Source organism: Eucyclogobius newberryi, unplaced genomic scaffold (assembly GCF_026437365.1).
Source record: "Eucyclogobius newberryi isolate DKJ021-1_F unplaced genomic scaffold, fEucNew1.0.hap1 SCAF_9, whole genome shotgun sequence".
In the NCBI taxonomy this organism is placed as follows: Eukaryota; Metazoa; Chordata; class Actinopteri; order Gobiiformes; family Gobiidae; genus Eucyclogobius; species Eucyclogobius newberryi.
Window position 1 is genome coordinate 27377264 of NW_027316532.1, and position 12242 is coordinate 27389505.

At 40.2% G+C, this 12242-nt stretch overlaps 1 protein-coding gene across 16 annotated transcripts in view; it reads left to right on the plus strand.

Annotated features, from left to right (window-relative positions):
- The window catches only part of ptprsa (protein tyrosine phosphatase receptor type Sa), a 219882-nt gene that overhangs the window by 127737 nt on the left and 79903 nt on the right, over nucleotides 1-12242 (plus strand). For all 16 annotated transcript variants that reach the window (XM_072438688.1, XM_072438689.1, XM_072438695.1 and 13 more), the window contains exon 6: nucleotides 9489-9677. In XM_072438688.1, coding sequence (XP_072294789.1) covers nucleotides 9489-9677 — 189 coding nt within the window. The remainder of the gene's footprint in view (nucleotides 1-9488; nucleotides 9678-12242) is intronic.

The window sequence follows — 12242 nt, forward strand, 5'->3', positions numbered from 1 at the left end:
ACAGCATAGCACACCATTACTTTGGAAAATATGAATAAAATGTTGTAATTTTAGGAAATAATCTGATGTATTTGACCGAGCCAGTGATTATAACGAGCCATGTTAGTTGTAATTGTGATGTCACTTGCCCGAGGTATAGTTATATAGTTATAGAGCAAATAATGCATTTAATCCTTTTTGGAATATGGCTGTAACTTGTGGATGCACTGTATTTTGATTAAAACACACATTTGATTGTTGGTCTATACTGGAAGTGTGCTGTATGTTGACTACACCTACCAGGGCTGTAGTGAAGAATCCATAGAAAAGGTAATCATATTCATGCATTGAAATCATATTTTGCCTTTTTGCTCAAAGTATTTTACATTGTGTTATTTAGTTACTATTCTAGGCCTCTTTGCCTGCACCAATCATGCAGTTCCAAAGACACATTCATACAGGCAAGGTAAATTTAACAAAGCAAAGTTTATCTTAGCTTTTATTGGTCAAACGAGTTCCGGGCCGGCGGACACAACAGATCAATAGTTCTGCTGTGGTCATGTGGAGGGCCCTTGTGACCCCGATTCCTTATTGCAGGTTTAAGTTTCTCTGTGGGGAGCTCTTTTGCTGTCCTTCTGTGACTTCACTTCTTTCTTCACTTTTGAGAAATGCCCCTCTAGAGAACCTTTTGTCTGCTTTTCCCTTTGCACACCCTATTCCGGCATATATTGCAATTTATATGCCTCCTGGAGTGTTGTTTTGCACTTTCCATACTTTTCTGTCTAGTTGAAAAAGGGCCGAAAATAAAAAAAAATAAAGTTCAGCGAAGAAGAAAATTCACTCTGATGAGACTTTATGGCCTTGGAATCCTTTGATCCTGGAGAGCTGATCATGGGTGATTGGGGGATGAGGATTGGGGAACAAAAGCCTCGCAGTAAAGCAAAGGAGGAAGCCGACAGAGGAGACCGGGTGGTACAGCTGAGTGGGATAAGTGAGAGGAGCTTGCCTTTAGGGGTGGCCGCATCCTGAACCCTTCGCCACCAATTTCACATCACACTGCATTGGGAGTGCACCCCCGGACACTTACGGTATTCATTCAAACTGTGGAATAAAAGCAGACATGCGCGTTTGTTTAAGCTATAGAAATAAAGGTACAAGGCTAAGCAGATGGAAAAAATAATGATCGGCGCTTGTTGTAGTGAATTGTAAAAAAGAAGAAGAAAGAAAACAGCGCTTTCTTTAAAAATGTATCATGTTTTCCATTTTATGTCTCTTGGCATAACTGCTTAAAAAGAGTTTTGCCAATATTACGGTTGTTTGAAAACTATAACGTCGCTATTGTGAGGCAGGATACGTACGTGTCTTGGAAGAGGTCTTTTATGCTCTGGTGCTTTTCATTCAGCGTTAATATATTTCGAGCGATATAGAAAGTTTGTGTTTTGCTCAAAAAGTTAAAATTTCTCTGTATGTCATAGGAGAGATGGGTATTGGTCTGTACTTAAGCCTGAAAATGAGAATGGGGAAAAGTGTGTGAATGACGACCTTTGCAGTGGCCCATCTCATGCATAAATACGAGCGATGGGATACAGGCCGGACCAGAAGCGCCCTGAATATGCATGACGCACAAACCCAGGTGACGAGAGCTGAACATCGCAGAGGTCAGGCGGGGCCCAGCACGATTGACAGAGTTGAGATGATTTGGCCCACAAGCACAGGGCCCGCCACATCTGTGGAAACAGAGTTGAGCATGTAAGAGGAAGTATTGTAAAACATACAGAGCAGGGGGCAGGAAAGCATCAAATAAACTGTGTAGCCGGGTGGAACCGCTTTGAAAAGTGACATGCATTGAATTGTTAACATGCGCTGGTCATTTATTTAGCATTTAGCATCAGGCTCGATACATACATACCACGATAATGGCTTTAAAAATGAAGAAATACACTTTATTTATTTTATTTTTATTATTTTTCCCCTCCATCCCTTGTTGGGAAATGGGAGGTTTTGTCTATAGGAGTTTTTGTTTATAAGAGATCTTCTATTGAGAGTGTTTTTCAAACTTCCTATAAGTTATCTGTCCTTTCCCTCTGTATCTACCTGCGTTGCAACAATGAAATTTCCCCATGTGTGGACAATAAAGGATTATCTTATCTTATCTTATCTTATATAACACTGTGGTACAACACTGATACTACTTCAGGGCCACAAACACAGGGGAGCAGGTTGGCCAAGAGTCTTGCCCAACAGCCTGACACAATGAGATGAGCAGGTTTCAAACTACAGACTCTCAAAAAAGCTATGCAAATGAAATACTCCAGTGCAGTTTTAGTCTTATGAACAATGCTCCTCTCTGTCTGTAAAAGGGTGCGGCACATATGGTGTTCCTGTCCATTGACTTGGCCTTTGATAGTGAACACATTTCAGGTTTAAACAGATGAAATTCAAATCACCTTTTTCTATAAAACGCATTTATTCAGTTTTGACAACCAAACAGAAATTGTTTTCTTCCAGTAACACAATGTTCTTTAAATGACAAAGAAAAAACGATTGCAGTAAAACGTTTTTTTGTCAGGAGAAAATGCTCCCGAAATTGCTGCTTCTGTCCTCTGCCCATTATGAAAAATGTCCCCGGTATTGAACAGGACCAGATATTTCTGTAGATGACTAACTGAGAGCTCTGAACCTGATCCATGCTGTGGCTGAATGAGCTGTCAGGACTCCTCCCGAAACACTTTCTCATCAGTGCCATCATTAATTAGCTGTGACACGCAATTATGCCACTTGTTCTGCGAAAGTGGCCCAAACATGTCTTTGATAACACATTAATATTTCACCATCGCTGTGGCTTAGTCATATTGATTCAGGATACCACAACACGAGCTATGTTTATGTAGACAGAGGAATTTGAACTTGTATGCTCTCAGGTTCTCGTGTTTTTTCTAAATATTACTTTGTTTGGTGGGATGGTCCCTGTTGTAAATACTTATCATAGTTTTACATCAGTCAAGTACAATTTTATGAAGAAAGCTTTGAGTCGAGTTCTAAAACAGAATCCCTTTGTTTATTCCATCAATGAGCGACATTCCACCAAAAACGCAATTTACACGCGACTGACACAGTTTTCTGACAGTTTAAACAATGATTTAACAAAATAAATGAGCTTTCAATTATTGCTTTTTGTCAAATCATAGCAATTGTGTAGTATATATGGATTTTTCCCCTTGTATCGTTGTATGGTTGCTAGGTAACAGTTGTATAACTCTACCTATGTCACAGTTGCTGCTCATGTCCAACCAGGAAGTAAATTATAAACATGATCAAAATGGGGAAAAACAGGCAACTAAATTAATACAATCTTAAATATGATTATTGTCACTAATTTGTTTCTAAGCTGAATAATGAGAAACATATTTTTATCAGACGTCGATTAATCGGTTGTTAGCGTTTTACTTCAGTGTTAGCCAACGATTATTGTTATTATTATTTTTTTTAGATTAAAATAATTTAACAGCAAAAATGAAAAGATTTGGAGTTAGCTGAAGATTTTGGAGGGAATCATGAGTTGAATCTAATTTATCTCTTATCTAATCTATCAATGTTTGGTAGTACTTTTTTTTGCATGAATGGTTGTTTTTGCATGAACTCTTGTGTCTTTTGAGGGCAGTTTGGGTCTGATACATGGAGATACTTAATCATTTTTAGTTTTTGCCACACCGCTTTTACTTGACTAATCCCTTTTATAAGTAGTATGCAGATCTGGAGTGATACTATTTCCAGCAGCCAGTGTTTACTGTATAAAATATTACTTTAAAGTTAATCAATGCAACCCCCAAATTTACTCTCTATTTTAAGGCTATATTAAGTTATTTCTCTCTAATCAGACAAGTTCCCACAGACATCAGAATGTAGCCATTATCATAAACAGAAGCCATCAAATTACAGATTACGTACCGTAAAATTACACCATTTCTAGTGTCGCCCTACATAAGAATAAAATCAATATCTTCATGGCTGAGCACCCCTGACGTCATGGTTCTTTTGGCCCTGTGTGCCAGCGCCGCTCCACACACACACATTCACCACACACACACACCACCCACCTCCAAAGCTGAGCGGACGGTCTGACGTCTGCGGTCTACACTGGGACACTTCCTTTAATGGTCCTGGCCTCATCTCCTGTCTCCCCTGGAGCTCGCCTGTCTCACCCCACACGCCTCCGGAGCCTGACAAGAAAGAAAGGGACAGAAAAAAAAAGATAAGTCTCAATAAACTTCCTCTGGCGCAGTCGGATAAACACATTTTCCCCCACTTTTATGTTTTGTCTTACTCGCTCCACCTCTTTGCAGCGCAGGGGATCTTTGGCACTGTTCTAGACTATTACTCCTCTGTCTATGGTCTGCTGTGGTGGTTAGGTGTTAGGTTATAACTTTATCAGGGACGCAGCTTGTAGTCAGGCCTTTGTTCATTGTTTGAACTGGTATTTTGTATTCGTGCATGAAGTAACAAAAGGCAACATTTTCCCGTGTAATTAAAATGACAACATTAAAAAAATCAAAAATGTGAAGTTTTTAAATACACTTTATCCATCATACTAAAAAGTTGCAGAAACAAACACATCTTTACATTGCCAAGGCACTGGTCCCATCTGGCAGCAGTTAAGACTTTACACTCTGAATCATGCTCCAGTAAAGATACTAAACTGTATGTACTAAAATGTGCTGGTCAAGATGTCAAAGCGTATCTCACAGAATAAAAGAACAGTTGAAATCACAATATAATTATGCTCTCGTGTCCAAGACAAATTCCCCTCAGGGCAAAAAAAGGTCTCATTCAATCGTCAATGTACCTAAGACTGCATAAAGGTGGCTATTATAATTTCTACTCACTTTTTCCCTCACATCTTATCTCTTTCATTATTACAGTTTTAACCTCTGCAGAACCTCCACACTCTGTGATTAATTTGCTAGCTTTTAGCAGTAGCACTTACCCTCAATTACTGCTACAACGGAGAAGAAATGCAGCTGCAGTACAAGTACAATCACAATATTCCTTTTGCAAATATCACAATGTAATATGGCCCAGCCCTACTTAATACAACTTTTTTTTTACACCTTTCCTAAACCTTCACACAGTGTCAATTTCTACAAAATCCATTGTTGCAGTAATGATAGAGCCCTGCGCCCATCCTGCTTCATTTTGTCCCCCAGACTGTTTTGCTTAGCTTTTATTTCTTGAGATTTGGATGTAAATGTCCTTGGTGGCTGCTTCACTCGCTGTGGAGAATACCAATGCGCGGTGGACTGGACCAACTTTCCTGGAACACAGACACGGGGGAGTAAGGGGTTGAGTGTTGGCTCTGTAATAACCATTATTCAGCCTGAGATGCCTCTCCGGGCCGGGCGTGCTATCGGGGTCCTGGGCCAGAGACGCTGTGATTAGATTTCCCCTTGTGTCGCCATCCTTCTTTGTCCCTCGATCATTCTGTGTCAGTGTTCACCTGTCTTTCTTTGTGCATTCTTCAAGCTATTCCACAGGGGCATTGCTCTGCTTTCCAGACATTTTGATGAATTTAAATAGTTCTGGGAAGGCTTTTGAATCAGCCATGTCCAGCTAAGTGTTCCCATTAAAGGAGCCTCTTTCGTGAGAACACTATAGGCTTTAGTGAATTGTGCCTTTTTCCATGCGCAGACGATTCGGCATAACATACAGATTATCCCTGAGGAGAAGTGAATGCAGATATGGCTCCTGTTATAATTGTTCAAACAAGTGAATATATTATCTCCAAGGCTGGTTGAAGTAGGAAATAAGGTAAGTTATGGCAAACTAGGCTTGTAAAACAAATCTAGAAACTAAAAACTCTATTTGTATTTTTGCTTTATAGAAATGACAAAAACAAGACAAAGTTGGACCTGATCAAATTATGTTGTATCAGAATATTCAAATCAAAAGCAGAATCAAGTTTTAGTAAGTTGAAAACAAAACACTATTTTAGACAACTAGGTCGAATTATGTTCAGAACTCTATTGAATTACATTAATTGAATCATAACACATGATATGATTCCTAACCTTAGACAGGTGGTCATAATGTTATGGCTAATGGATGATATTTTTACCCTCTTGAGTTTTCTCCTCTCCCTCCTCTTTCCCTCCTCCTCCTGCAGTGTTTCCTCTGTGGTATTAGCACACCGCCCTGCTTAAAGCCTGTGTCTAGTGGCTCTGGGTAATCAGTTAACCTGATTATGCCGCTGATGAAATTAAATCATTTCAGTAAGTGAAAATAATAATATGGGTAATATGTGCGGGGGACGGCAGCGTATCCCATGGCATTAGTGGAACTCTCAGGAAGACTTGCTTTTTCTACTGTAGTTTTGCTTTTACATTGTAGATAGAGATAATGGGTGCATTTGTAGAAGTGGCCAACAAAAATGCTGTCAAAAATAGATGGCTGTTAAGTTCGTGGAAGCAATTTTGCCAATGTAACGCTTACAAACTGTTTTTCCACAATGTTATAAAAGTTGCATGACGATTGTAAAGCAGGACATTGCATTAGATAAGTGCTCTGGCTGTCCCATGCATTAGCACTATACGGGCAAATGGCTTCCGTGCTCTCTAAGTACCTATATGGCCCCAGTTTTGTGAAAATGTATGAATTCAAAGGAGTTTGCGTGTGTCTTGAAAATCTTTTATGTCAAGGCTACAGTAAAGACGCAGATATGGCTCATTGTAGTGTTCTCTGCCGCCAACGACCGGTAAATAGAGTGGACCACATCAAAACAATAGAAATTAGGGAACGGGAGCTGACATTCGTGGACATTAGCTTTTCAGGGGACGATTAAAAGCTTTGCACCTGTCACCGACTTATGTAATCATATTTCATCAAATGGTTTAAACTGAGGACATTTGTGGACACGGGTCAACGTGTGTGGATGTAAACTGTAGAAATGTAACAGCTTAATATTATGTTAGACCTCCCGTGAATAAATCATTTGTTTTTGAAATGTGCATCTGTTTGAATTTTTAGATAAATTCAGCACGATTGAACTTTCATCTTTTACACTCAGGTTGCTAGTCACTATTTTAACCCAGGATGTGAGCGTTTAAACAGCTTCTGCTTCAGTGGGGTGCATCTGGGGGCTTTTTAGAAAACACTTACGAAAAGGAGGTTGCACAACAAAGGCGTCTAGGGCCATGTCGTTTGAAAGATTAAAACTCTCCTTTAGATTTGCACCTGTGCTCTGCTTGGGTGTAGCCAGGATTAAAAAAACTTTTAGGTGTGTTCTATAAACTGTTATTTGTCTTTATAGTTTATTTTGTGGCACCAATTAGTACAATCGTTCCCAAACAATCATTTATTGTTGGCTCATTTCTCAATTTTCACATTGCATATCCCCATGGTACTGGCGATATCACTGATAAATCATATATGTGTGAATGTCACTTACAATTGACCTAAGTGAATAAATCTGCTCCTGGCAAAATCTACTGTGACATTATTGACCAATGGCGCGCACACACTAATTCTTCTTGGCCCTCTAAAGATTTGTCATTGCAGTGAAGGCCTGGTCCACATCACAAAAGCAATTGCTACAGCATTATGTGGGAAGCGGCCCTTTGGGAATTCCTGGGATCCTATCAGCCTCATGTCATTGCTCGCCTCCTCTCGTTCCCCGACAGGCTATAGCTAACCCTCAAGTAACACTCCCCCGATGAGTGATCTATTTATTTTTGCATGGGCGCCTTTATCGACGGAGCCTGTAAGCTTCAGGGGAAAGAGATGCTATCAGAGTCTATTCTTGTAGAAGTAAGTAACCAGCGTAGTTCCCATTTATTCAGGAAACCATTGGTGCTCTATCAGGTCGGAGCAGCTGTGGAGATAGCATCAGTCCCTTGAATTATCTTTAAAAGCTTTTGCTTGCTCTTCATTCACTACTATCGCCAGGCACACTTTTGTTTGTCCGAACGCCACTTGCACCTGGGGTTTGGCCTTTGCTTACGGTTCAATATGTGTAATGTTTTGCAAATAGCTTGAAATGACACTAAAACAATACACAGATAAATCAATCCCCACTTAGTGGATGTGTTGTTATAGATGCCGGATCTCTGTTTATAAAGTTGTTGTATGTTCACACGTTTCAAAATGAACGGGTGTCTTAGTTTCCTTAGCTGCAGGGCAGGTTGCTAAGCGATTATACAGGGGATGATTATGAATATTCGATAAAGAGGATACAGCGGAGAGCCTAAAACTGTGTAAATGCCAGTGCTGCTTTGAAGCCAGATATTAAATATTCATTGTGCTTTGCACATGTCAGTTTTAGTTACAGCGGAAGCGCTGGACCTCCTGGTTACTCCTGGTTACTTCCTTTTTTATGCTTTCTGAATTATTCCAACCACCCAATTTGATCAAATCACTGACTTGTGTGTGGCATGGATTTTTGTGATAAAATAATCCAAATGTCTGTTTGATAAATCTTTGTAAAGTCTAAATTTATACTTTTGGTCTAATCAAGTCACTGACCTTGTCACCACAGCCCTGCAATTCTCAAACTAAATCCACAACTATTGCTCTAATTACCCATAATTTAGCGCTCCCAGGGTGACAACAAGGCTCTGGCCGTTAGGCAGAGTGAGCATGAGGTCACCCGCTCTCCAGATGAAGGCTGACCTAAGCGGTGCCACTGGCCAGCGTCTTAGTCAGTCAATCTTCTGAGAGCCACGCTGACCTTGGGCTTGTGATGCATATTAGAGCCGCGGGTAGTTCCCCCTTGGATCTGATCATCTCCCAATGACTCACTGCTGTGGCTGCGTTGTGAGGCGGGTCACGCGGGTTTGACCCATTGCACTAATTGCCCTATGAGAGGCAGCCTCATGAGGGTCTGAGAGGGAACAATGGCAGTAATATACATGCTCTCATATCTTAACTGTGAAATAAGTGCTCGGGCAGCGTGGAGATTTGCAGCCAGGGAGTATTTATAGAACATTGTCTTCAGATACGGAACGGATTAGTTTCTTTTTTTATGATGTACTGAGTAGAATAGCTCTGCCCATGGTTAGTTGCACTGATACATGCAAGAGGTATAGATATATAATCACATTGGAATACACACGGGCTCTGGCATGATCATGGAAACTAGTGCATTTCTGTGGGCAAAGACAGTAGTTTTTCTTTCACATATCACAAATCAAAGAATTATAATAGTTAAAGAATAAGTTATATATTTTGTAAATTTCGAACAGTTTTTTTTACCTTTGTACTTTTATAACCGCATAAACTGTTTTATATGTTTCCTAAAAATTGTCATTCAAAGGGTCTAATACTAGTAGAGTAGAATTGATATATGTTGTATTATTAAGTTTGTTTTGTGGATCCAGTGTGTGTATATATATATATATATATATATATATATATATATATAAAAATGTATTTGTTCGATTGTCTCCCAGTTTAAACCGAAACTTCTGGAAATTGTTGGCTGTTTCTCTAACTTACCATTTGCGTTGTGTTTCTCACAGAGGATTTGCTGCCTCAGGGTTTCCCCAACATCGACATGGGCCCCCAACTCAAAGTGGTGGAGCGGACCCGAACTGCCACGATGCTGTGTGCGGCCAGCGGCAATCCCGACCCCGAGATCACATGGTACAAGGACTTCCTGCCCATTGACCCTAGTGCCAGTAACGGCCGAATCAAACAGCTACGTTCAGGTAAGCACCGCTTACTTTTTGTTACCTTTTAAAACTCCAGAAAGTGTTCAATTTTCTGGACCGAAATGTAGATTCCCAGAGTTAAAACGGGAGAATGTGTTGGCATAGATTGCTTATGACACAGTGTGTAATCACAGGCAAGATCAAATGATTCACCGCGGCCTGCCAGTGTGTCATAGCAGATAGGGAATGCTAAGTCTGTATACGGGTGACGGAGCTCAGTGGTGGATATGTTGTCTTGTTCCCATTGATTAAACCCCACAGAGACCTAATATAGCAGAGAGCCTAATTATGTCGCTAATTAAGAGCCAAGCTTGGAGTAGCCTGGGGCAATAAGGGCTAGATATTTTAGGTCAGGCTAACTTGTCACCATTTGGAAAATCGAATGACTTGTATTTGATTTGTTGCTACAAATCAGGGTAGATGACACTCATAGCTGCCGGCTCTTTAAACCTTATTCATCAGGATTTCCTATTCTCTTACCTATTATTTTGAGGGATTACTTTGCCTTTCAGAAGAAGCTTTTGGCAATTGTCTGTCCCCGTCTTTTTGATGCACCTGTCTCTCTGTTTCTGAAACTGTCTTTGTCTTGTCTGCAACACTGCTGGCTTGTTCTATTCTTTTGTATGTCTTCATGTGTCTATATGTCTGAAACTCTGATGTTTTCAGATCAGAGTATTCAAGACATTTCACTCGGCCAGAATGGATAACACTAATTTAAAATCAAGAACCTCAAAATCTCGATTTAAAACACTGCTAATATTATCATAACACTTAACACAAAATGGAAATTAAGGTTACACAAGACTAAACTTAATTATTTTCTTGTACTTTCATTTTGCAGATACCATTGGTAAGTCTCTTGCTTTAGCCCAGCAAGCCCACCCACTCTCCTTGAAGCAGATGGCATATTTCAACTACTTTCCAAAAAATGCATGTATCCCATGCTCTTTCCTTGCCCTCATGCTCCCTCAACACTATTATTTTTTGAATCACGTTCTGTTCTACGTCTTTTTATTTTGTTTTTACACACACTGTCTCCAAACACAACTTTATCTTCAAAGCTTTTGGTGAGGAAGGCGTTCCAAGGCCAAATAGTTTACAGGACAACGAGGCAGTCAGCATAATGTTTTAAATAACAGTCAGTTTGATGTGCGTTGCATCAGTATATTTCTGTTATTCAAGTGCTTTATGTCACTTTTCTGGTTGAGGTTAACGCCACCGGTTTGTTCCCAGATGTTATTGCATTTCCTGGAACGTTCCACAGTCAGACAATACAATTATCTTTCATTTATTTAAATTACAGGACGTTTCATTGCTAAAAATTGAATAACTGACTGCTAACTTGATCTGATGAATCATTAATATTTCCAGTGAGACGAGCAGGTGGCACTTGAAGTTACATAATGCCCATTTAAATATACCTGTATCCAGATTTTAGACTTCTGTTCTTGTGTACTTCACTGCTGTACTTCTAGCTTTGAGAAAAAGAATTGGACTCGGTAGGACGCCAAGGCAATTATTTCTTCACAAAACCTAACCTCCCTTATTTGAAAGTCTCCCGTGCTGCAAAGTTAGCCCTCATGTTTCACAATACGTGCCTTTCAGTCCAGAAATATCCTTGGAAAGTGTAGATTGTTGATAGAATCTGGGAGTATCTTGAGTTATTTCCAGGTGAAGGCCTCTGCAAAAACACAGCCGGCTCTTAACAGTATGAGATTACATGAGCGGCCGGTGTTGACCGTCTTAGTCAAATATTTTCCTTTTTTTTCTCCGTCCCAGATTGGCCCACATATTCGCTCACCATAAACCTCTTGCTGTGTCTCCCCTGGAGGTCAGCTTACATTTGGCTGCATTCTCCACCTCCTCTGAGCTTTGGAGCTGTCAGTCTTGAGATGGAAATATGTTACTTTTAGTTCAGATTCTGTGTATGTAGTGCCGCACGAGGAAATTGCTTTTCCTTGTTTCAGTATCTGGGCCCCCTGTAAGGTGATATTAGTTTGCTGCAGTGCTTTTGACGTAACGCTTGTTAGATGAGATTTATTGAGATGGAAAAAGTGCAGCATTTTTTAATCAAGGAAATTTCATCTCTTATGTTTGCTCAAATTACCAAAATAAACATACATTTTTATTTATATGAGATATGAGAATTGGCATTTGGGAACAAATTTCAAAGATAAAATAAGACAAACTTTATTTGTTCCACAATGTGGCAATTCCACTGTTGCAACGCACAGTTCAAGAGCAGCAGGAAAATAGATGCATGCAATAGAAATTTACTTAAACGTCCTTGTCCTGCGACTTCCTGTGTGCTTCTAATACAGTATAACCTGCTCTAGGCCTTCCCTGGAGACAAAAGACAACATTAACACTTTTAATCCATAAACTCAAAGATCACTATGTGGCCGTTAGATAGGGGACGGGCTGACTGCTTACTTATGTGCCAGACATGCTGTGCTGGCGGGGGCAGTGATATTTGCGCCGAAGTCCCCCGAGGAGCTCCTCTGGAGGTGTGGAGGGAGCCTGACATTTCTCCCCCAGTCCCTGTGGCTGCAGACCCCAAGC